Below are 26,271 nucleotides of genomic sequence, written 5' to 3' on the forward strand. Positions count from 1 at the left end.
GTTATTCTGATAGTATTTCTTATTGACTGTTTGGTATGTTGTATAAAAAATAACATTTATTGCATAATTTCTAAGAAAAAGTTGTTTGTTTATAAATATACCCTCCACTTTGGCCTATAAGTCTTGCTATGTGAAGAAAAGATCTGGAAATAACTCAACGAAACAGCCAGTTCTTACCACTTAATAATTGATTCGTCTTCAATAATATCTAATGTGTTTATTATAGTGATGATTTTGGTTGCATACTTTTTCAAAGTAATGTGTGATTGTCTTTTATAAGCTAGAGAAATGCGCTTAACTTTCACTCCAGAACTCAAGTCAAGCTCATAACATATGGATAAGAAGCTAAGAACACGAAACTCCATAATATACAAGGTTCTGCAAAAAGCAATAAGATACGATGCCCCTAGAAGGGAAAAATAAAACTTTTATTCATATACAAAATATATAAGATATGTTTGAATTGGAGATTTCAATTTGGATTTCACTAGCAGATTTCAATTTAGACTTCAGGGGCACTTTTGTCAATTTTATTGTTTTATCCCAGGATAACTAATCCTGGGATTGTTATTCCACCCTCTAGCAAGTATAAGTTATTCCAGTACTATTTTTAATCCTGAAATAACTTATTCCAGGATTAGTAACCAAGCAAAAGATAAGCTGATACTAAATTTTTATCCCAGAACTATTCATACTTATCCCTCATACCAAACCACCCAAACAGTATAATTTTATACATCAACTTTGATATCATTTATACCAGATCCAGACGTGAAGTAACTTATACGTTGATTAGCTTTAAAAGAATAAAATACCTAAAAGACCAAAATAACCTCCATTTCTTTTTATTTATTTTAAAATGAGAGTAACATTATTAAATCTTATATTATATGAACTAACATTCCTGAGACAACGAAAACAAAACATATGCAATAAACAAATTAATACTCCCAGTGTTTCTTTTACCAGCCCCATATTGCACTACTAAAAAGTTACTATTTTTCCACTGAAAAATATTCAGTGGCTATTTCCACTGAAAGTCGGTGATAAAAACCTAAATAGTAGTGTTTTCACACGGAAGTTTCCCAACTTTTCAATGAGAGTCTATCTCCCACCATGTGTTTTTCTAGTGAGCTTGTTCGGTGGAAAAATCATGTTTTATAACACAAATTTCCCACTGAATGTCGATGGAAATTCTAGTGTTGATGCTCCACTCAAGAAATCATTTATTAAAGGTTTATATTACTAAAATCACCTATATTAACTATATATTTCAGAAATCTAAATTTAACAAGTAGTACTTTACGTCACAATTGCTGCAATATAGCCTAAATTTGTCACTAATATAGCTACAAGAGAGTCAATTTGGGACAAAATATTCCGTCACAATTGTTGTGACTAGATTTATAAATTTGTCACTGAATCTGTGTTGTCACTATTTTGTGACGAAAGAATCCATCACAAATCTCTCTCAATGTTGTGACGGAATTAAACCCAAAATACAAGGCTCTATTTTGTCATGAAGCGTCTGTCTGTGCCGGAATTAAAGTTCGTCACAATAGTTTGTGCCAGAATTAAAATTCGTCACAATAAGTTTATGACCAAGGAATTTGGGATGTCCCTGTTTCCCTCACAAATCCGTCACAATCGATGATTGCTATTTCTTGTAGTGATAATGAAGAAAAAATAATTATTTCTTGATTTACTCAACGTCAACTGGACAAGTAAAACAAAAAAAAAAATTACTTTTAATAAAAATGACAAGTAAAAGATGATCGATGGAGTAATTATTAATTCATGTATTACAATTTTTACATTATAATATGGTCCAACATAACTTTGTACGCGAACCAAACTAACTCGTGGAATTCCCATTTCATTAGAAAGGTGAGATCTCTTTCCTAACGAAGTATTTTCCTGATGGGCCTCCATGAGGTAAAAGAGCAAGCCTGACAGGGCTCTCAGTACCTTCTTCAGCACTTAATTTGCCAGAATTGAAACTCATATCAGTTTTCACATAGCCTGGACAAACACAGTTGATGAGAAAATTTGAATACTTCTTGGCCAATATTCTTGTGTAGGCATTCAGGGCTGCTTTTGAAAGTTTATAAGCAGATAAAGTCAGTGGCCAATTTCTGTTTTCCAACAAATCCTCCTTGAAATCTTTGAGAAAAGCATTCCAAACCTCATCCACTTTGTCTTCTGTTAGATTCTCATAATCATTTAACACTCCTATAGCCCATTCATTGCGAACATTCTAGGGAAACAAAAACAATCAGAAAATTTGTCCAAATCCCGGAGTGCTAAGAATAAATGTGGTGCATATATTGTAACGCACTATAACATTATGCATATACAACTACGAAATCTCCGTTAGATTCAAAAATTGTTGCTAGTATCTTCCAATAGCTACAAAAATTAAAATTTCGGGGGAATTAATTTACAAATTCAAAAAAAAATCTTAGCACAAAAGTTTAATTATACATTACGTTTTATGTACTAACAATAAAGGTACACTATGTAATAAGCTAGCGTGATTGGTTACACAAAATAAATGGTAAGTAACTTAGAATAAGATATTAAATTTCAGTAATAATGTAAAAGTTTTTTTTTCTACAATCAGTGTTGGTAACTTAAATCTATGCTATTGTTTAAGGAGTGGTCGACAAAATTACAGGGATTGTTCAATCTGGAAGAAAGTAATGGTTTCTCTTTCCTTGAGGCATTTTGCCCCCAATTAGTAAAATTCTTATGTAATTAGTTGAAATACCTCCAGCCATGGAAGAGACACTGACAATACGTGGTGAATCAGATAATTGAAGTAGAGGTAATAATTCTTGAATCATCCATTTTGTCCCATAGTAATTTGTTTTTATACACTCTTCAGCTATATCACAAGTTTGAGTTGCTACCTTTAGCTTCTCAAGGAATAGGTCTTGCTGCAGACCAGTAAAATAAGATTAATCATTTCGTATGGACAAAAAAGATGTACTGAAGAAAGTTACTGGACCCAAAAAAAAAAAATGAAGTAGAAGAAACTGTTTTTTTTTTTTTAGGGGGAGGGTGAAAGAGAAAATAGATGATATAAGCAAATGAAGAATTTATGCGATACAGACACTTACTTCTGGACTTATAATAACATCTTTATCCATAAGCAAACCAACTACTCCAGCGTTATTCACCTGTTTAGCTTATTCAGAAATGATTGTTATATTTGCATTACGAATTTAAGATTTAGCAAAATCATGTGACTAACAGCTACTTCTTGTTACAGCTTGCAGCACACCTTATAACTTGATGGCATAAACTCGTATATTCATTTGTTTCTTTTTTATTATAAAAAGTGAAACCACTTTTCTAGAAATCTAAGGGAACAAACTATGAAAAAGCAGGAATTAGCAATGAATCTCATAGCTAACAATTTTTTTTTTATAATCCATCCCAATTCTATCGTTAAATAAGATAAGCGACGAATTTTTGATGTCACTACACAAAAAGAGGCTTTTACTGGCAATATATTTTCCTTTTAGCAGCAATAGTTATTGCCACAAAAACATTTACCAGCAATTGGTTAAATGCCATTGGATCCAAAGTCACTAAAGCCTTTAGCGGCATTTATTGTTTGGGCTAAAGTTTGGTATTGCCGTTAATAATTGATTCTAGAATACAATTAGCGGCAATTAAGTTATTGCCGTTAACTAATTGCCGCTAAAAGCATATTTTGTTGTAGTGGCATGTCTAATTATAATGTTGAACTCCTTTATTTGGAAGATACAAAAAAAAAAAAAATGGAAAAGGAGTGGAAGAGGAAATACCAAGATATCAAGCTTGCCAAACCAGGCCTTGATGAAATCTTTGAGTTTTGCAATACTAGAAATGTCAGTCACAGCAAGCTGATGAAAAATGACATTATTTGAGAGGCCAGACTCCTTTAGCATATCAATAGCTTCAGCCCCTTTTTTTCTCATTTCTAGCTGTTAAAATCACCACTAACCCCTTTGAAGCTAGTTGTTTACATATTTCTAGTCCTATTCCTTTGTTGGCCCCAGTGATTTCTAGTCCTATTCCTTTGTTGGCCCCAGTCACAACTGCAATCCTGATATAACAAATTGAAAACATAACAAATTAAAATAATATCTGATCATTAGCAAATTTGGAGTCAGTAAGTTCTGCTCTATTTGTATGGGGCAATTCTTTTTACACACACATAGATATCGAGTCCGAGCTAGAGCCTAGACACAGTGAATTCTGTCGAATCCGATACTTTAGTTTAGATCTGCTACTGTTCATTAGAGGAGGAAGAAATTAAACCAAAGAGATAAGAGTCAAAAACACACCTCTAGACTCAAGTATCACTTTATTTTTAGTTTCCTACCTGAACTAGCTAGCAAAACACGACTCAACTATCAGTTGTTCACTTTTCATACCTGTGTTTCGTTAGCTAGTTAGTGATAGTTTAGGTAGGAAACTCTCACACCCAATTGTTAAGTTAGAAAACTTAAAAAAAAAAAATGATACTTGAGGTGTGCTTTTGATCCTAACTCTAGACAAAAAGAGAAGAACTAGTGAATGTTATTACGTACCGTTCAGTTGCCAGGAATTTGGAAGCTTCTGCCATAGTATGAATTTTTTGCGTGTTCGAATGTGTGAAAGAAAGACGATACATAGTGTTTATTAATAAAAGTATAGGTGAAAGTTCATATGTTGAAATAAAGTTTGGCCTATGTCATGCTCATGTGCCAAACTGAATAGCTATGGCCTACGCGGGATACACTGTGTGTTTTTGAATTATAAACATATGCAATAATTTCTTGGACCACAGAAATTATATTAAGCTATTGGCCACAGTTAGCAATCATTGTCTGCATTTACTCCTCGTTTGTTTTGTTTTACGTTTTCTGGTTCTTGTTTTTTGGTTTTTAATCTGAATTTCCTTCGTTTTTCTACTCCCTCTGATCTTAAATATTAATCCTGCTATTTCCATTTTACGTGAAACTCATAGCAATATCATTAAGTTTAAAAAAGGAAGATTTTGAACTTATAATCTTAAACATGTCGTAACATTTTATGACAATAGACTTATATATTATTAAAGGTAAAATGAAGAGAGAGAAAGTAGTTCACGCTTTACATAAACTGAAATAGAGGAAGTGTAAGCTTTCTTTCTTTCTTTCTTCCTTTCTTGTAATTTTATATTATCATTATATTAGCATTCTCATTTGTAATATCATCACAAAATGTGTTTTAAACATTATGATGATCATAGAGTATTTGGTTCTTTCAAGTTCTTATTTCTTAGATGCTTACTAATGGTAGTAGAGGTATTTGACCTTATTAAGATTTGTGAGCTAATTAAGGCCTAGCTCCCCTTATTTGTACTTATTCTTTTTGGGGTTCTTTTATTATTAATGAAAAAGATCACTTAGGAAAAATAATGAGTGGTCCAATATCACTTAGGAAAAATACTGAGTGGTCCAATATCCACTTAAAAAAATAATTAAAAAGGAAAACTATGGAGGATCTTAAAACTGAATTGATTTTAAGATCTTTGAAGGTTTAGAAAAACAAAAGACAGCTATGGAGGATTGCTTTCTTTTTTTCAAATTCACCTTTAGGCCTCCAATTATTGAAATCTTTATTAAGTAAGACATTATGGTTAAGACTATTAAATGTTTTCCTAAATTTTTTTCTAAAAAAATGTAACGCTTGAAGAGTATAAAAACTTTAAAAGATAAGACCCTATAGACAAAATTAAGTACGTACATTTATAAGGGCGCACGAAAGACCCTTTTTTTATTTTTTATATTAAGCCATCACCATTAGGTTGTGAGCCGTAGGTGTGGGGGGTTTGGCTTGACCCCTACCATGCTATATTTATGTAAGAGTTACAATGGAAAGAGGGGGACATAGGAACCTTACCTCAATCCTACCAAAAAAAAAAAGATTGTCGAGCAATCTGGGAAAGGGAGAGCCTATACATTCCTTTCCTCAAAACTGTTGGGAAAAAAAATTGAAGTTGAATCTCCTCCTAACTGTTGGGACTTCCCCAAGAAAGAGAAAAGGGGGTTGATTCTTAGCCTGCAGCCTTCGCTACCAGAAGTCTTGCCTTTTGTCTAGTTGAATCAGTCCATTTGAAGTTCTTAAAGAGAGTGATATAAGGTCCTGTTTCCACTAGTAGTTGGTTGTTTGGCTAGAAAATCAGCCACTTGATTGGCTTCCCTAAAGCAATGAGTAATCTCATGAGTAGTTTGATTGAGCTGTCTGGAATGATATGCCTTAGCTTCAAGTTTGCAGTATCCTTGTTGTTTAGCATCTCTGAAATGATAAGAGAGTCTAGTTCAATATGAAGGTTTTGAAGTCCCTGATGTACACCAATTAACTCCATACTCAGCTAAAGCTTCAGCTTGGTTGTTGCTACTACAGTTAGCAGAGATAAAGTAAGCCTTGATCATGTTTCCTTCTTCATTTCTCAAGACACCTCCCATTCCAGCCTTGTTAGAATCTTTGAAAAGACTTCCATTTGCATTGGGATATAAGTGTGACATCAACACCGTTTAAGATTTTTGGTACGTGAAAGAGATTTAGATCATTTTTCTCGTCCTCTCTTATTTCTTTGTCCTTTGTTGTTTATTTGTCACTTAATAATCTTATGTAATAAGGTTTAGCAACTTTCCAAATGCTAAAATCCTGCTGATCTCTTCTGTTTTTTCTAGAATCTATAGAGCCAATTGATAGAGCTTGTGATCCAAATTTTCTAGTGTCCTTTCTTCCTTTTTTTTCTTTTTCTTGTATCTCATTTCCTTTCATATTTCTTTTGTCATTGTACCTGCCTGTTTTGAATTATGTAGGAGCTTCTTCCATTGCTTGATTGATGTTGTCATCTTTATACAACTCATGTTCTAGAGGAGAGAGTTCTACAAACAGCTCAATAGATTCAACTTAATATGTTAAGGCAGACTTGTATAATGTATTTATCCTTCTTCTAGGTCTTCAATCTTTCCTTCAGAACTATCCTCTTGAAGTGGTTGATTGTCTGTGATTTCCTCATCCTCTTCAGTGTTACTTATATGAGTGATCTCTATTTGACTATCTGTTTGGTCAAGCTTGATATTTTCTCCCACCTTCTCATTTTGTTGGATTTCTTTCCCTTTTTCATCCAAGTGTTTCTTAACCTGATGAACTTCATTCCCAGTGTCATTCACTTGCACATCTTTACGTTTCTCAACCACATGCTGCAATATTTTTGTTTTTCTTCTGTCTTTTCGCAATTTCTCCTGGAGCAACTATCTTGAAAATCACTTTATTCTTTTTTTTAGGAATTTTCTTGACATTTTTCTTTTTTGTCTTATTCTTGAATCTCCTACTTGTGACCTCTTTTTGATCCTCCACAATCTTCTGAAGTTAGAATCAGTCCTTATAACATCTTCTTCATGCTGAACTTCTTATTGTTGAAGTTCATTATATCCTTTGTTAGCATCATTTCCATTGTCCTGCTGATTACACTTATTGTTTGGAAACTCCTTTTTTTTCCTCAGTGTTACTATTTTCCCCTTCCTTTCTTTGATTATTCTCATGCTTATCATCTAAAACATTGTTAGTCCCTTCAGTTTTTCATTAGGATTTCCAACCTTTGCCTGTTCCTTCTTGTGGTTTAACCTTTCCAGAACCCTGCATTCCAAAGTGTTGTGTCCCAATTTTTTGCAATGACTGCAATATTTTGGGCCCCCTCTATTCAATTTTTGATAAAATCCTTTAAGGGGTGAATCATCACATTCCATCCCTATCCAGACTTGATCAATTTGAAGTTTTCTCAAATCCATCCCTATTCTAACTTTAGCCATACTTGGCCTTGTTCAATTAGTAGTAGCAGCATCCGAGGTCAATGGTATACCTACAAGACTTGGAATTTGTTTCAAATAATGCCAAGTATGAAGGTGGAAAGGCAAACCTAGTAGAAGGACCCAAGCTAGGGCAGTAGGAGATCTTCCTCTGGCTTGAAATCCGGCGACCATCTTTGGAGCCACATTTGCATACCATCAATTTCAATCACCCTTCTAAATCAGGTATTAGTGAAGTCTTCTCGATTAGTAAAATTAATAAAGACATTGAAGTTGTCGAAAATAATAGCAGATCCTTTAACTGTAACCAATTCTTTGAATTAAGACCTAATTTTGTCAATTTGTGGGCGTGCCTTCAAGAAATGACCCACCAAAGTGTATCTGTATTCAACCGCCATAATTCCATAGTATTCCGGACCATTGAAGATTATAGCATGTACTCCATTATATATTGTTTGTTTTGCCGTCACCTAATCTCTTTCTTGGCGAGCAGGTGGTTTTGAAGATGTTGAAGGCGCAGTAATTGTGTTAGCATAGGAGATTGTGTCACGACCCAGCCCCGTGGGCCGCGACTGGTGCCCTACTTGGACACCCAGACAGACAAACATATCAAATCGTAACACACTTATCCAAATCGAATCACAAACAGATGGCATATGCGGCCATAAATACTATATGTCATCCCAAACTATATCAAACTGTATCAGACACATTTCAGCGCAACCATATACGTATGCATATATCAAAAAGCCGGCAAGGCTGTCAAATGTATCAAAAGCCGACAAGGCTATCAAATGGCACAACGGCCCGAAACACATATACAAATGCACGCCGACAAGACTGCCATAACGAATGGGATCATACCAAACACACCCGCACAGGAGTAGGCACACACACCCACAAATACGTCTACAGACCTCTAAACAGACCAACAGAAACATATGGCGGGACAGGGCCCCGCCGTACCCCTGAACAAATATATACATATGCATCGAACAAGTATATATACCAAAAAGTAGGCTCCGAAATAAGAGGAGCACTCCAAACAGCAGAAGAGGGTGTCCTAAACTGGTGAATCACCAAACTGTGCGTCTGTACCTGCGGGCATGAAACGCAGCCCCCCGAAGAAAGGGGGTTAGTACGAAATATGTACTGAGTATGCAAAGCAGAAAGTACAGGAACAAATCTGAGGCATAAACGAAATAGTAGTACAGAACATAAGTATAAATCCAACATATCAAAATGTTTACTTTCAAAATATAAGTCATGCATAAGGTACAGAAGAATATGGTCGCCCGCCCGTCAATGGCGCCATAACACAGCATAACACCAGAAGGTTTCAAATCTCCGTATCCCCGTCACATATCACATCACAACATAACGCCATACACAGCATAACACCAAATATATGTGGAACCCGACCCTCTTTTGCGAGTAGCTCGGTGAACCATAAACACAGCATAACTCCGGAGTATATCAAAGCGCGCACGATAACAGAACCGGCACGGGAACCGGCGAAAGATATAACAGAACGCACGAGCAGAGTCATGAGTAACCATATGCATAAAATCATTATCATAGACTCAAATATAAGTAAGTGACCATACTTGAAATTCGAAATGATAATCATACCAAATTCTTTCAAAAGTCGTCCTAATTACATAAAGGAAAGTCGCGGGATCCACGGATGGGTATTGACCCGAATCGGGCCCGCCTATGGAAAACGTACTCATTATACATAATGCAAACTTTTATAAAAATATTGGAGCAATCCGAGCATTTATGTGAAAGGTATGACATTCAGAAATTTCGAAGTTCTTTAAAGCGAAACCTTTTTGCGCAAAGTTCGGAAAGCGATTATTTCAAATACATAAAGGTTCATATTTCATCAAATCATACATAAGAGTGCCAAGGAACATATACGGATCATAACATGCTCGGATTTCGAATTTAGAATTTCCTTAAGGCTTATAATCTAGCCTATACAAACTAAGGCATGCCAAAAGAAAGAAGGTTGCCTTACATACCTTTTTCGCGTCTTACGCCTCTCCAAGCTCAATCCCAGTTTTCTCCAAAATCTGCCTTTGGTCACAATTACCAACTATCAATTTCAAGCCTTTAGGACTTGAATCTTAAATTACACTTTTCTACAGAAATTTGGGCAGCATCTCCCCTATAAATACAACATCCCCGAGATTTAACTCGGCTCCAAACATCAACAATCAAACCCACAACAATACCAACAACATCAATAATCGACTAGAAACGCATTCTAACTTAAATAGTCTTCTTTTCCAATAATGCAACAATTTCCAATCTAACTTGCATTTTCAAACTAATATCAACATTTCCATATACATTAACAATCAAGATCACTCCAATTCCATTCGGGAGCATTTCCTCTCTTTTAACATAATGTTTACAATTACCCCAAAATTTCCATAAAACCATAATTCTTTCGAAACTTCAAACTTTCAACATAAACGTTCCTAACATATTTTTGTCACCTCGTTTCATTAACAATAATCATGATTTACACCTTAACACTTCATTTACATGATAAGGATCACAACAACATAACTAACATATTAAACAAAATTAATTCAATTCCATTCTCACTTCCATACCACACGGCCAAATGCACCCATATACACCCACTTTGCAAACTTTCATATTTTCATAATTTCTACTTATTACTACATGCTACAACACACACACACACACACACACACACACACACACACACATATATATATATATTCCAAAGTAAAAGGAGCAAGATCTTACCTTTGTTCTTCCAAGCTTCTTCACTAAACCCACTTGTTAATTTGAAGAAACAAGCTCCCTATCTTCCAAAATAACTACACCAAGTTGTAAAGGACCCTTGAATTAGTGGAATTACCACAAGAAAATAATTTTGGGAACAAGATTTCAAAGGGGCAAAAATTTTTGAGCATGGCCGAATGGCCTTTGTATTTCTTGCTCTTCTTGTTTTTGTTTGGCTCTTCATAATGAATCTTCAAAGAAAAATGTCGCTGTACCCTTTTCCTTTTTTTTTTTTTGCTTCCAAATTGAATCCCTAACGTGAAATGAAATGGTGTTCATTTGGATCCTTCACGTGAATTCTTTTCCAAAGTTAAGAATGGTTGCTGCCACAAATATATTCACTTTAGTGATATAGGAAATGTTTACACTCTTTTAGTGGACCGTGGGTCCCACTCTTAAAGATAAACTTCCAAAAGAAGACTTCCCTAAAATGCCACATAGCAATATATATAATTTGTCATCTAAGGTGCTGCGGGCTGACACCCAAAACAATTCACCCACTTAATTCATAATTAAATAATTAACTTCCCACTAAGTTCATCAATTAACCATTTACGCATAATTAATTTTTTGATCTCAACTCACTTAAATAATGATCATTTTAAGCACACTTTATATACCCGTTATCATAATCATGTGGTATAGCACTAGCCCATATCCTTGTTTGCACCACATAAAATATTATTTTCAACTATCGTCGTCATACTCTCCCATCTTAAATCATTTCGGGACTTCATTCTTGTATACACCGAGTTTTTGATTTTCATGCTTGAATGTGACTAATTCTTCCAACCTCGAGTAATTTTTCTCATATTGGACGGTCCAATTTCCTAATAAAAAAATACAGGGTATTATAGCTTGGACCGTATTTCATCAAATAAATTTCGATCCTCGACAAAACTTATTTTCTTAGATTTATTTAACTTCAAATCCTTACGGTACATGTGTACCATCACTTTAACCACCCATAAGCTTGGGGGATAACCTCGTGTCCGTTACTAATATCATTTAACTCGCACGCTTCCCGGCGTACAAAAATACGGGATGTACCAGATTGTTCCTTGAATTCTAACCTTGGGGGCATCGCCCCATCAGGAGGAATTGTTTCCTTCACTGGACGCGCCGGTGGAGAGCCACCCAACACCTCCATGAAGGTGAAGCGTGACTACACTCGCAGATATAACCATAAAGACTGTTATTTGAGGAGAGAGAAGAGAGAGAAAAATTTGGAGTTCCCTTTACGAGAGACCATTTGCTGTTGCTGACTACTGTTTTAAGGCAGCATATATTCAGACTGGTTGTTAGCTCATGAGTAAAATGCTTTATTTAGCTGCCACCAATCAAAAAGTACTCCATTAATCTCAATTTATATTAGTACAATCTGTTATGGTCCAGTGTTTGAGACTATTCCACTAATAGCACTATCCTATGTTACCAGGGCCGGCTGTGGCTTTGGGCCCCAAATATATTAGGGCCCCAAAATAATTTGTATTATATATATGATTTAAGAAAATTATATATTTATTATTAGTGATAAATAATTTTCTATATCATTTCACTTTCAATTATTTATCAATTATTACATATAAATGTTTTCAAAGTTTATGCTACTTTTTAAAAATTACAGTTAGAGTAGTCAATTAAATTTATAATTACTTCTTACTTTGTAATATGATTTAATTCACTTCAACTTAAATTAATCTAGTTTATAATTTTGACTTTGTAAGGTCTTCTATAACTCTTTGAGTGCCTTATTAGATATTTTTCAAGCTCAAGCTAAGTAGATTATTAAACAATTAGAATAGAAAAGTCATTATTAAGCCCTTAAATATTTTTAAGGCATAATATTCACTGACGGTTTTAATCTATTTTTATAGTTAAAGCGATACGAAAATATTTATATGTAGAAGATGATACTCTTATTGGCCTGAAGTCTTACTTCTATTTTTAAATGTTTACATTGCTTATAAAATAATTTCGAAAAGGTTTTTGTAACAATCGCTTGAACTGAAAAAAAAAAACTAAATCGATGAAATGATCGTAACACAGAATATAAGACTCGTGATTCAGTTAATGTCTCATGAAAATTACACGAATGGACTATATCGTCAATTGAAAAAAAAAATACACTTTAAAAAAGCTATAAGAATAAATAACAAATAAAATATATTAAAATTTTACTAAATAAATATAAGGCCTTCTTTTAAATTCCGGCTTTAGGCCACTGGCTCTCGCCGCCCCTGTATGTTACTGTCATAACTTTCAAGAACTTAGGTTCACAACTATATAATTTTAAACTTTAATGTTAGGTTCCTTGTATGACACTGTTGATTCAACATTCTCTTCCAGGTACCACCATTATAATATATAAGCCTAATTATCATCTTAAATGTCGTGTATAGAATGCCTTATGAAGTGGAGCAGTACTTAAAAACGTTGCAAAGGTTACATATGCTTCATTTGATCAACAAGAATGGCTTACAACAAAAGTGAATTCAAAAATGAAATATTAACCCTTGTCTCTACCTTGGTTCAACGACATTGTCCTGGTAATTGTACACCTAAAAAAATCAAGTTCACGAACAATTTGACCTTAACAGGCAATTTGGAGCATCAGACCTTACTCCACTTCTCGTGGACATATGATTTCAAACCAGGAAGTATTTCACTTTTAACTCAATGAACCAAACATTGGCGATAACAAAAAAATATATATGCAATAAATAATCCAATAATTATTAACTTATGTATTACAATATTCAAATTAAAATATATCAAGCATAACTTTGTTTGTGAAGCTATGTTGCTTAGATTGTTCAAAATTTTGCAGTACATGAGTCAGATCTTTCAAAATCTATATATTTTTGGAAGGTCCCAAGCAACATATATAGGCGCAAACCAAACTATTAGAAAGATGAGAGCTCTTTTCTAATGAAGTAGTTTCCTGATGGGCCTCCTTGAGGTAACAGAGCAAGCCTAACAGGACTTTCAGCACCCTCTTCAACACTTAATGTGCCACAATTTAAACTTATATCAGTTTTCACATTACCCGGACAAACACAGTTGATGAGAAAATTTGGGTATTTCTTGGCCAATATTCTTGTGTAGGCATTTAGGGCTGCTTTGGAAAGTATATAAGCAGATGAAATTGGAGGCCAATTTTTGCTTTCCAACAAACCCTCCTTGAAATCTTTGAGAAAAGCATTCCAAACCTCATCCACTCCGTCTTCTGTTAGATTCTCAGAATCACTTAACACTCTTATAGCCCATTCATTGCGAACATGCTGAAACAAAATTATGCCAAACTGAAAACAATCAGAAGATTACTTTGTCTATTCTTTAAAATGTAAGAGCACTATGACACATGTGATAAATATATGTAGTGCATATATTATATTACAAAAAACAATAGCTACGGACGGCTTCTGTCAGCAATCCTATTTAGCGCTATTTGCGTCTGTCGCTAATATGCTCTACCGATGAAAAATCAATCAAATCCGTCGCTAATATGCTCTACCGATGAAAAATCAATCAAATCCGTCGCTAATATGCTTGTACCTAACCTCTTACTGATGAAAAAAATCAAATCCGTTGCAGTTTGCGGCGGATAATTAGCGGACAATTATATCCACTGCTAAGTTTAGCGACAAAAAATCCGTTACTATTTTCATTGATTTTGTTGTTAAATTCATAAATTTATGCATTAAAAATATATGTAACCCCTATGTAATAAGCGGTTTTGTGTTAGTCAGCTAACTAAAATATATGGTAAGTAATCTTATTATAACAGGTTAAACTATAGTTCTTTACACTAGAAGTGTCTATAATTTACATCCATATTACTATTTAAAGAGTACTAATCTACAAAAGTTCAGTGGATATTCAACTTAAAAAGAAGAAAGTATGTTCTCTTTTCTAAAAGGCATTTTTCGGCGTTGGACCTTGCATATTTTAATGATTGACAAAATGAATGAATTAGGTGAATGAACCAGGTCGATTGGTACATGTTCCATCTCAGAGTTTAGATGCGGCAAAACTCTTGAATTAAAGTGATTTCGAGATATGGACTTAGCGTACAAGATCTAGGATCCATGCAAGAAGTATCTAGAATAAACTTGGGACTTTCATGAAGCAAATCAAGTTGTGTGACAGCAAAGAGGTTGCCTCCATCTCAAACACCATCTCTCCTCATGGACCTTATCAAGTAAGGTGTTTGTGACCGTCTGGATTGCTACTCACAAGTCACTATATATATACAAGTCTTCTACTGAAGAAGGTTGTGCACTTACATAGAGGGAAAGGTAGAAATGGAGCAAATAAACAATAGCAATATTTGAAAGACTTCTGATTGGCTACTGAAGTGTGACCTGATACGAAGGACCAGATTGAAGAACTTGTTTCGTAGTGTAATGCTTTACAGTCTTCAAGTCTAGTATTTTGTATTAGGATTGTTTATCGAGTTGTAGCTTTTCAATTTTTTTAGAAGCATTGTAATAGGTATAAACAATTGTCAAATTCAGCACCAATTTGAGGCAACTCGGAGGGGACTCAATAATCTAGGTAGATTGTTGAGTAGGGGATTAAAGTTAGTCACTATAAGAAAAAAGATATTTGGCAACAATTTTTTTTTGTTGCCATAGATTGATGATTATTATTGCAAAAAGTACTTTTGGCAAAAAAAAAAAAAATGTTGCGTAAACTTTTCCCAACGGCTGTTATTGCAACGACGTGCAACAACTTTTTATTTATTGCCAAAAGTACTTTTTGCAACAATAATCAATACTATGGCAACAAAATTAAATTGTTTGGCAACAAAAAAGTTTATTTGCCAACAATAAAACTAAGTTGTTGCCAAATATTAAATTCTTTGTTGCCATTTCTATACTTTCTTGTAGTGAGTTCATAGGTTGCAAGCGTTGTAATTTGAATTTGTTGAAACTCACAGTTTTAGTGGAGTTTCGGGACAAATCCTACAAGTGTGTAGGTCGTGGTTTTTCACCCTTGTGAGCCAGGTGCTTTCCACGTAAAATGCAGTGTTGTTACTTTTCTTTTTATCATTGTTCCGCAAAATGAAGTTATGAACAGATAAAGTAACCAGGTTCATCATCTAGGCGAAAGTCGGGCATAACCCAATTCACCCCCTCTTGTGTTATTGGTCGTGCAAAATATCACCCTCAATTAGTAAAATTGTTATGTAATTAGTTGAAATACCTTCAACTGTCCAGCCATGGAAGAGACATTGACAATACGTGGTGAATTTGATAACTGAAGTAGAGGTAATAATTCTTGAATCATCCATTTTGCCCCATAATAATTTGTCTGCATGCATTCTTCAGCTAGATCACAAGTTTGAGTTGCTACCTTTAACTTCTCAACGAAAAAGTCTTGCTGCATGAACAATTCAATATTAAATCATTCAAATCAATTAAAAAAATGTACTGAAGATATTCACAGGACCATAAAATTGAAGTAGAAGAATCTTTTAAATTGATAATATAAGCAAATGAAGAATTAATGATGATACAGTCACTTACTTCTGGACTTATAATAACATCTTTATCCATAAGCATTCCAAGAACTCCTGCATTATTCACCTGTTTTGGTTGTTCAGAAATGATTGTATTACATAGATCTACATAATGTTTAAGCAAAATGTGTAGGCTTTACGCTCAGCTAGTTTAAACTCTTATCCTAGAATGCAAAGAATTGAGTCTAGATGAGCAGGAGTTAAAGGGTCATATTTGCCCCTCTACTATTGAAAAAGATTTAATATTATCCTCCATTATCCCTTCCCCGGATCCCGCGTATAGCGGGAGCTTAGTGCACCGGGCTGCCAAAAAAAAAAAAAAAATTATACTGTCAGTTCATAAATGCCCCTAAAATTATAAAAGTGGCTCAAATTTGTCCTTCCTCCATTAACTCCGTCTATTTTAGCCTCATGGCATACCAACTCACCACACCAACCCTTCCTCTTCAACCACCAGCCAAAGTCGCCAACACTGTCAGCATAATCATCGTTAAATAGGATTAGCGGCGGTTTTTTCGTGTCTAATTATAGTGTTGGATTCAGTTCTTTGGAAGATACAAAGAAAATTTGAAAAGGAGTGAAAGAGGAAATACCAAGATATCAAGCTTATCAAACCTGGCCTTGATGAAATCTTTGACTTTTGCAATACTAGAAATGTTAGTCACATCAAGCTGATGAAAAATGACATTATTTGAGAGGCCAGACTCCTTTAACATATCAATAGCTCCAGCCCCTTTCTTCTCATCTCTAGCTGTTAAGATCACCACTATCCCCTTTGAAGCTAGTTGTTTGCATATTTCTAATCCTATTCCTTTATTGGCTCCAGTCACAACTGCAATCCTGATAACAAATGGAAAACCATAAGAAAAAACAATGCCCGTCTTAATTAATTAATTACTCTTTAGGTACATCTCAAGCATATAGTCTAAGAAAAATAAAAGCAAAAATTCATGACGAAAAAGGCAATTATATATAATTTGATCATTAACAGGTTGAGGATTTGGAGTCAGTAGGTTCACACATAAATATTAGATCCGAGCTAGACACAGTGAGTTCTGTTGAATCCAATGCGTCTAGTCTATAGATTTGCTACTGCTCATCAGAATTTAGAGGAGGAAGAAATTAAACAAAAAGAGAAATAGCGAATGTTATTGAGTATGTACCGTTCAGTTTCCAGGAAATTGGAAGCTTCTGCCATAGTATGAAGTTTTTGCGTGTTCTAAAGTGTAAAAGAAAGGCTAACCTAATTCCAATACAATAGGGGTCTATCAGTGCAAAACACCGTGATTGATGAGTGGGTAGGTGGGTTAGGTGCCCCTCTCGCCCAGTGGGAAGTAATGAGGCTAGTCTCCCCCCTCCCCCTGAATGAAGAAGTAGTGGGGCCCCTTCCCGCGTATGCGCGCTATATATATAGTGTTAATATATTAATAAAGTATAGGTGAAAGTTCATATGTTTGAAATAAAGTTTGGCATATGTCATGCTCATGTGCCAAAGTGTATAGCTATGGTCTACATACATAGTGTGGTTTTGAATTATGACCATGTGTAATAACTAATTGACCTCTATGCACTTAGTGCGGTTGCAAGAAATATAATTGGTTAATATTATTAGTTTTATGAAAGAAAATTAATAATTACGAATCTATCATCTTAATGACCGAGTAAAACAGAACAATCTCAATAGGAAAAAAAAAATCAATCCCTAAAATTGATGGGAGGATAAAAGAACATAAAATTACTCTACCACATGCAAAAATTAAATTGGATAAAGAAATTGCAAGTGAAAGACTCTTGCAACCTTCTTCTCTCCAAGTTATATAAGTAATACAAGAATCTACTTCTCAATTAATTAAGGAAAGCAAACGGTTGTATATGCTTTATTACTAAAAGAAACGGCTGTCAATGCTTAATTAGGGGAAACTTTGCATTTATAAACAAGCCCTTTAACTTGGCGCAAGTTACAACTATAACTTTAAACTTTGCTAGTGCATAAGTAGGTATTTAAACTTACCAAAAGTTGAACATATAAACAAATATGCTGACGTGACGCTATAGGTTGGGCAAACAATCGGCAATGCTTAATTAGTGAAAATAGGCATTTGAACCGTTAGAGGACTAAAGTTTCGCATCTATCATTTTAAAAACGTCTTCCTCATTATTTAAGTAATTTTTTTTAATAGAAGGGAAAAAACGAAACAGAAAAAAATAACTGGGATAAAACGCAATATATATATATATATATATATATATATATATATATGTATATGTATATACGTATATGTATATCTGATCAGTTTTATCTAATCACCCTCTCAATTTTCCGTAAAATCCCTAAAATTATCTTCTTTCTGTCAATTCTTCTTACCATTCAAACTATGTACCATTGCCTATAAATTGAAGGCTTCAACCGTAGCCACCGTTTCATTAAATGTTGAAAGCTACATCCTTCTTTGGAAGCAAGAAAACAAATTTTGGCTCTGAAATAAGGCAAAAAAAGTTAAAAATAATAATAATAATAATAATAATAATAATAATAATAATAATAATAATAATTAAGAATAGTCGTGTAAGATAGTTTCTCTTACAACATAAAAATGTATTGGTAAAAAAATGATTTCTTTTGTTGTTGATAAGAAAAACGACTTTAACTTAAATTATTTGTTTCTACCAAAGAAAATTAACAAATCTATCAAGATTAAAAAGAAATTGTTTACCACGTCAAACTTTACTAAAAGTTCTACGAATTTAACAAAAACCAGTTTTACACATATACATAAAATACAAATACTTTGTGAGCACAACTTTGTGAGAAAAAAGCGAAAGAATTAATATATAGCTATCCCGGACTTTTTATCTTTGTGGGTGCCCATGCCCTCTCATTCCCTTTCTCGGTAAGCTTGAATTGCTCTAAAACAGTCCCTCCAATAATTTTAAAAATATTACGTCTAAGAACATTAAAAGTCGAGCCTATAAGAGTTTAAGGACCCATTTGGCCATGAGAAGTTTTTACTTTTTTCCGATTTTTTTTTTTACTTTATTTGAAAATCAGTCTTTGTGGGTGGCATGCCCTCTTTCTTAACCCTTGTCTCTACCTTGGTTCAGCAACATTGTCCTTATAGATTGTATACCTAAAACAATCAAGTTCACGAACAATTTGACCTTAACAGGCAATTTGGAGCATCAGACCTTACTCCACTTCTCGTGGACATATGATTTCAAACCAAGAAGTATTTCACTTTTAACTCAATGAACCAAACATTCGCAATAACAAAAATAAAATATATATATATATATATATATATATATATATATATATATATATATGCAATAAATAATCCAATAATTATTAACTTATGTATTACAATTTATAAATTAAATTATGTCCAGCATAACTTTGTTTGTGAACCTATGTTGCTTAGATAGATTGTTCAAAATTTCGCGGAACATGAGTCGGATCTTTCAAAATCTATGTATTTGTTGGAGATCAAACCATTTCTGAACCTTTCATTCTGCGCAACAATGGAGGAAATGGTTTGAAAGCAACTAAGGACGAAAAATCGAAGAAGAACAAGAAGAAGGTTCAAGAAAGTCAAAATGATGTTGATGTTGATGTTGCTTTGGTTTTATCAGAACTGACAAATGAAAAAGACCAAAGTAGTCTTCTGTTCAATAAGGCCACAAATAGAGGCATTGGGCCATATTCACAACATTGGGCCTATTGCTCATCAACAGAAGCATGGAAAATCCCAACTACATAGAATGAAGACAAAACATAGATATACAAGTATATGTATAAGGAATCCAAGTGTAATTATTTCAAAAATTGTACAGGTGTGCTAGAATACAAATTCAGTTAGTAGTAGCTGTAATTAGTTAGCAAATTATTTTATTAGCATTTACGTACATAGTCCCTAGCATAGAGTTGTATATATACATGAAAAAGTTGAAGTTAATACATCAAAGAAAATTTCCCAATTCTGGTTCTTTATTTTCCAATATGGTATCAGAGCAGTAAGCTCGATCCAATATCCTTCTTCACCATCAAAATCAATCTCTTGTTATATCTCAGTTGTTGTTCATTCATAATGCCTTATCAGACTGAAAACACCACTGTTGCACAGACTGGTCTAGTCGACTCTGACAGCCCTTATCATCTTCATTCTTCAGACACACCTGGGATGAACCTTGTAAATGTAGTCTTTGATGGGAAATGGAGAAGGTATGTTCTTATCTCCTTTTCAACAAAGAAAAAGTTGGGGTTTATCAATGGGGTTGTTAAGGCTCTAGATCAGAACTCCACTAACTTTGAACAATGGAGTTGTTGCAATGACATGGTCATTGCTTGGTTATTAAACTTATTGTCTAAAGATATTAAGGACAGTGTGATTTTTTCAAAAACAGCCAAAGAGCTTTGGGACAGTCTTGAACACAGATTTGGGAGGTCAAATGGTGCCAAGCTGTTTCACCTACAAAAGGAACTGAGCATGTTAGTGCAAGGATCTAGTAATATTTCAACCTATTTCACAAAGATCAAACGGATATGGGATGAATTAGACACTTTAAACTCAGATATAGTGTGCAACTGCAACTGCACTTGTGATGGAAAAAGAAAACTAGCTAAGTCCTTTTTGGACCAAAGGATGATTCAATTTTTAATGAGCTTAATATGCACAGGCCAGAGGAAACATTTTAATGATGAATCTTTTGCCTGAAATGGATTATGCCTATTCTTTGCTTTTGCAAGATGAAAACCAAAGGGAGATTTATGCTAATGCTCAACTACACATAGATCCAGTTTCATTCATGGTGACAAACAAAGGGAGGAACATCCCTAGATCTGGTTTTCAAAATTAGAACTACAAAAGTGGAAATCAAAGCCAAAGATTTGGGAACTATCCTCAAAAACCAGGTGGTGTTGCTGGACCAGCAAGGTTCAAAGGGAAGAAACTAAAATACAACCCAAAAGTTAGATGTACTAATTGTCACAAAACAGGACATGTTGAGTGTGATTGTTGTAAGATCATAGGGTTTCCTGAGGATTTTGTTTTCACTAATCAAAAGGGATATCAAGGACAAGTAAAAGCAAATGCAGCAATAGGTGGTGAGGAAAGTCCAATCAATCATGAGGAACTAAATGATTTGCAGAACAACAATCAACACTTCAACTCCAACAACCAGCATTTCAAATCCAACAATCAACATTTCAATCGCAACAATCAGCATTTCAGTCCTAACAATCAACATTTCAGCAGGAAACAATGTAAAGAGATCACACACATATTTAAACAACTTCAAATGGAACAAGGAGGAGCGTCTGGATCAGGAATCAATGCAAATGCAATTGCTGGTACTATTTTGAAATACCCAGGATCTTGTTTTTCTGTTTATCACTCTAAAACATGGATTATAGACTCAGGAGCTTCAGAACATATGTGTTACAATTCACACTCCTTTTCTTCCTTAATTTCACTTCCTGCTCATATGCACATCAGTCTTCCTAACTCTTTTAAAATTTGTGTCACACATACAGGAAGTGTACCCATCTTGCCCAATCTAACCCTAAACAATGTGCTTCATGTCCTAGATTTCAAATATAACTTACTCTCAGTAAATAGATTGTGCATTCAAATTGACAGTATTATCTATTTTACAACTATTAAGTGTCTGTTGCAGGACCATTCTTTGAAGAAGGTAGAAGTTTTTGGTGAAGTTAAGGAGGGGCTTTACCTACTGCAACCTAGAGTTTCAAGTCCTAAGTCTAGTCAAAATGTTTTTAATTTTCAAGAAGGAAGAAATTCCAGTCATGTTCCTAGTTCTCTTTCTCCAGTTTGTGCCAATACTGTTTCTGATGTAAAGCTTTGGCATGTAAGACTTGGTCATTTACCTTTTCCAGTAATGAAAAAGTTCAGTTTTATTCATTTTCCTACTAATGAGATGGGTTGCTGTCAAAAGCTAGACAAACAAGAAACTTTTTTCCTATTAGTCATATTAAATCTAAGAGGATGTTTGTACTGATTCATATTGATACTTGGGGGCCCTATAAACATGCTACTTACAATGGTTACAAATATTTCCTCACTATAGTGGATGACTATAGTAGGGATACCTGGAGATTCTTATTAACTACTAAATCAAATGTTTTTCCTATGCTGAAATCTTTTCTCAAAATGGTTTGGAATTAGGTAATGGAACCCAAGAAGCAGCTTTTCTATCTGCTCAAGGAATTTTACACCAAACAAGTTGCACTGCCACCCCACAACAAAATGGGGTAGCAGAAGGAAGCATAGGCATCTTTTGAAACTTGCTAGAGTACTATATTTTCAATCTCATATTCCTATTTCTTATTGGGGAGATTGCATTTTGACAGTAACCCATCTCATTAATAGACTACCTTCTAAAGTTCTTAAGGGTAAAAGTCCACACCAAATACTTTTTGCTAGAAAACCAGACTTTCACACTTAGATTTTTTGGTTGCCTTTGTTATGCTTCTACTTTGGTTCAAGAGAGAAGAAAATTTGATGAAAGAGCTAGACCTTGTGTTTTCCTAGGGTATCCTCAAGGTCAAAAAGGTTACAAATTGTTGGATTTTGAATCAAGAAAAGTTTTTGTGTCTAGAGATGTTCATTTTCATGAGAATCATTTCCCTTTCACCTTTACTCTTTCCATTCCATCCCCTTTATTTCTTAATACCAATCTCATATCAGAAGAACCCTCACCCACTCTGGATCCTTTTTCAATTATCATTACACCCACTTCCAATTCTCCTTCACCTTCCACTAGTGGAACACCTAACTTTCCATCACCCAACCACTCTCCTATTTCTCCTATTCATTCCCCTGCTTCCATTCCTAACAGTCCTGCAAACCATCCACCACCTATACCTACCAGACAAAGTACTAGAATCTCTCATCAACTTAAATACTTAGATGACTATATCTATAATAGCATCTTTGTCACTGATCTTAGTCCCTCTTGCTTTAGTGCACCTACTCATCCCAACACTTTCCCTTTTAATGCCCTTTCTATTGATAATCAACATATCCTACATTCTTTATCCACCCTTTCAGAACCTAACAGTTTCGCAGAACTTCTAGACATCCAGGTTGGAATCAGGCTATGGATTCTGAATTAGAAGCTTTACAACTAAATCAAACCTGGGATGTAGTTAAACTGCCTCAAGGGAAGAAGGCTTTGCCTTGTAAATGGGTATACCAGGTTAAGCACAAATCAGATGGGACCATTGAAAGGTTAAAAGCAAGGTTAGTTGTAAGGAATGAAACCTTTTCACATGTGGTCAAAATGACCACAATCAGGTGTCTATTGGGTGTGACTATCAAAAAGGGATGGACAGTTTCTCAACTTGATGTTAGTAATGCTTTCTTACATGGAAATTGACAAGAAGAAGTTTTTATGAAATATCCTGCAGGTTTAAGTGGTCATAGTCTTAATCATGTTTGTTTACTCAAGAAATCATTATATGGACTCAAACAAGCCTTAAGGCAATGGTATGCCAGGCTTGCTGGTGCACTAAGTTTCAAAGGCTACACAGCTTTCCTAAATGACGTGTAACACCTCGTAGCTTCGGGCGAAGGTTTGACTCATAAGATGATAATATAATGGAACCAATATGAGGGTTATAGGAAGTGTTTTGAAAACTAATCAAGTCATAAGAAATGTCTTTGGGCAAAGCATAGTTGGAAGTCACTCTACGGGGCATGTTTGCAAGTGAGTTTGTAGAAGGTCTTACTTCCTACGACCATAACCCCTTTATTAATTTGTAATTTGGGAAAACTTCCTGAATGAAAGTTGTAGCCCTTTGAAATACCGTTCCAACGGTATATTAGGGGGTCAAGGGGACATCTGTACAAAAAGTTATGGCCATTTTACCGAAGGAGTACAGAGCAGTCCGTTCACTGGTCATGTTATACGAACTACTTGTACGGCCCATATAATTTTATACATACCGTATAAGTCGTCCGTACGTCATGACGCTTCAAATCGACGTTCTGTTCAGCCATGATAAAATATGGTCATATTATACGGACCGTATAATATGTCCATATAACTTCCGCCTCACTTTTGTATAAATTCAAGCCTTGAGTTCTTTTATTTCATTATTCACAATTCCAAGCCCTAGCAACAATCCAAAACATCAAGGTAAGTCAATCCAAACCCTTCCAACTCAATTCTAACATATACTCTAAAAATCTAAGCAAGAAATCATTGTTCCTAAACTAGGGTTTTCAAGAAAAAAAAACCCATCTCAAGGTTCAAGAATTCAAGATTTTGGAAATCTTCTTCAAAGTTAAAATCTTTAATTCAAGTTTGGAGCATTACCAGGTATGTAGAGTTACTATCTACGTGTGGGAACATCATTGTTCTTCCCCACGCCTCATAATCCATAAATTATGATTTTCTACGAAAACTAGGGTTTTCTATACCATGCCCATGACAACCCTAGGTCCATGTCCATGATTATATTATGTACGAATTGCTATTATTCTATCATTGTGTTCTTAATAACTCCATATGATTATTGAGAATCAGTCTGTAATCCATGAAAACCCATATCTTGTATTCCATGGGTTCTTGCATGCATGTTTTTAACTAAGAATGATTATTTCATGAATATCCTACATGTCTACAAGTTTTCATGCAACTATATTATATAATTATTTTCATGCTATGATACAACATATATACATGCTAAATACAAGTTATTTCATGAAACCATGTTTACAAGTTATTTCATGAAACCATGTTTACAAGTTATTTCGTGAAATCATGATTACAAGTCAAGTACAAGTTAATTCACGAAAATCATGGGCTTCTTAGCTAATTATATCATGTTCATGTTTTTGGGAGTTGCACGAATTACCGAGAAGGCTCAGATAGCCTGAAACTACGTAGCCACCGTAGGACAAGGATCGCTCCGCCCAGTTAGGACGATACCTTAATTTTACACTGAATGGATCCATCAGGCACGTTACCACCTTATACCCTGGCAAAGTATAAGGGCTCTGCTGGTCCGGCGAGGTACCAAACTCCACGTATCCACGTGATGATATCATGTGTCGGTTTATGAAATGCTCTCCCTACTTATCATGTTTTACTTATGTTATATATATATATATATATATATATATATATATATATATATATATATATATGTGTGTGTGTGTGTGTGTGTGTGTGTGTGTGTGTGTGTGTACCCATGCTCATGCTCATGTTCATGTCCAGGTTTTCAGTTTCAGTTCTTATCATGTTATTCCATGTCCCATGTTATTTCTTTCAGTTGCTTTACATACCAGTACATTCAATATGCTGACGTCCCCTTTTATTGCCCGGGGGGCCTGCATTTCACGATGCAGGTACGGATTTACAGCACGAAGCCTCTGCTAATTAGGATCTGCACATACCAGCTTATTGGTGAGCCCCATCTCATTCGGGGTTTAGGCATTATCTTTCTTTATTTGGTTCTGCATCTAGAGGTATGCTGGGGGCCTTGTCCCAGCAAGTATGTTACATGTTTTTCAGACTCATGTTAGAGGTTTCATAGACAAGACAAGTGTCATGTTAGACTTCCAGAGTTGGTTAGCCGGTTTGGCTTATTTATGATATTGCCCGCATTCATGACTTAATCAAGTACTTATGTTTAATATTATGACTTACTATGTTTTATAAAAGCTCATCATGCACTTAACGTTATATTTCTGCTCATGTATGCCTCATGATGATTCAGCAAGCCATGTGATTCGCTCGGTCACATGTAGTCAGGCACCGAGTGTCGTGTTACTCCCAGGCCATGGTTCGGGGCGTGACATGACTATTCTTTATTTTTCAAAAGGTCTGGTGATTCTATTTCTATCTTGGCAGTGTATGTCGATGACATATTGCTAACAGGAAATGACATGAATGAAATAAATCAACTCAAGCTGTTTCTCAGTTCATAATTCAAAGTCAAAGATTTGGGTGACATTCATTATTTTTTAGGTATGGAAGTTTTAAGGGAAAACAGGGCTTCATTGTAAGCCAAAGAAAGTTTACCTTGGATTTATTGAACGAGTTTGATTGCTCCCA

At 34.7% G+C, this 26,271-nt stretch overlaps 2 protein-coding genes, 1 long non-coding RNA gene and 1 pseudogene across 5 annotated transcripts; 1 reads left to right on the forward strand and 3 right to left on the reverse strand.

Annotated features, from left to right (window-relative positions):
• Window positions 1-1,722: 1,722 nt before the first annotated feature.
• LOC132645610 ((+)-neomenthol dehydrogenase-like) lies at window positions 1,723-4,749 on the reverse strand (annotated as a pseudogene).
• Window positions 4,750-8,486: 3,737 nt separating this feature from the next.
• LOC132645612 (uncharacterized) lies at window positions 8,487-10,930 on the reverse strand. The gene is made up of 3 exons (XR_009584142.1): window positions 10,626-10,930; window positions 9,866-9,920; window positions 8,487-8,936 (listed from the first exon to the last, which is right to left on the reverse strand). It is a non-coding gene; the product is annotated as an uncharacterized LOC132645612 (long non-coding RNA).
• A 2,445-nt stretch (window positions 10,931-13,375) lies between these two features.
• On the reverse strand, window positions 13,376-17,556 carry LOC132645607 ((+)-neomenthol dehydrogenase-like). 3 transcript variants are annotated; one of them, XM_060362685.1, is made up of 5 exons: window positions 17,355-17,556; window positions 16,785-17,031; window positions 16,199-16,258; window positions 15,876-16,052; window positions 13,376-13,969 (listed from the first exon to the last, which is right to left on the reverse strand). In XM_060362685.1, exons 1-5 carry the CDS (start codon window positions 17,387-17,389, stop codon window positions 13,571-13,573), a joined length of 918 nt encoding a protein of 305 aa, XP_060218668.1. In that variant the 5' UTR covers window positions 17,390-17,556; the 3' UTR covers window positions 13,376-13,570. The 3 variants fall into 3 exon arrangements, with proteins under 3 accessions (XP_060218668.1, XP_060218669.1, XP_060218670.1); XM_060362686.1 differs by having other exon boundaries at window positions 13,376-13,948; window positions 17,355-17,550; XM_060362687.1 differs by lacking the exon at window positions 17,355-17,556 and adding an exon at window positions 17,213-17,348.
• Window positions 17,557-20,276: 2,720 nt separating this feature from the next.
• On the forward strand, window positions 20,277-23,586 carry LOC132644418 (uncharacterized). Its single transcript, XM_060361012.1, has 4 exons — window positions 20,277-20,765; window positions 20,866-20,997; window positions 21,046-22,056; window positions 23,269-23,586. Exons 1-4 carry the CDS (start codon window positions 20,277-20,279, stop codon window positions 23,584-23,586), a joined length of 1,950 nt encoding a protein of 649 aa, XP_060216995.1.
• Window positions 23,587-26,271: the final 2,685 nt, after the last annotated feature.

The sequence above is a fragment of the Lycium barbarum genome, chromosome 6, assembly GCF_019175385.1.
Source record: "Lycium barbarum isolate Lr01 chromosome 6, ASM1917538v2, whole genome shotgun sequence".
In the NCBI taxonomy this organism is placed as follows: domain Eukaryota; kingdom Viridiplantae; phylum Streptophyta; class Magnoliopsida; order Solanales; family Solanaceae; genus Lycium; species Lycium barbarum.

Coding starts and splice junctions, on each gene's coding strand:
- LOC132644418 (XM_060361012.1), top strand. CDS start 20,277: ATGCCTTATCAGACTGAAAACACCACTGTTGCACAGACTGGTCTAGTC. Junction 20,766..20,865: donor ACACTTTAAACTCAGATATA/GTGTGCAACTGC, acceptor TAATATGCACAG/GCCAGAGGAAACATTTTAAT. Junction 20,998..21,045: donor TAGATCCAGTTTCATTCATG/GTGACAAACAAA, acceptor TTTCAAAATTAG/AACTACAAAAGTGGAAATCA.
- LOC132645607 (XM_060362685.1), bottom strand. CDS start 17,389: ATGGCAGAAGCTTCCAATTTCCTGGAAACTGAACG. Junction 17,032..17,354: donor AATTTCCTGGAAACTGAACG/GTACATACTCAA, acceptor ATTTGTTATCAG/GATTGCAGTTGTGACTGGAG. Junction 13,970..15,875: donor CCATGGCTGGACAGTTGAAG/GTATTTCAACTA, acceptor GATTGTTTTCAG/TTTGGCATAATTTTGTTTCA.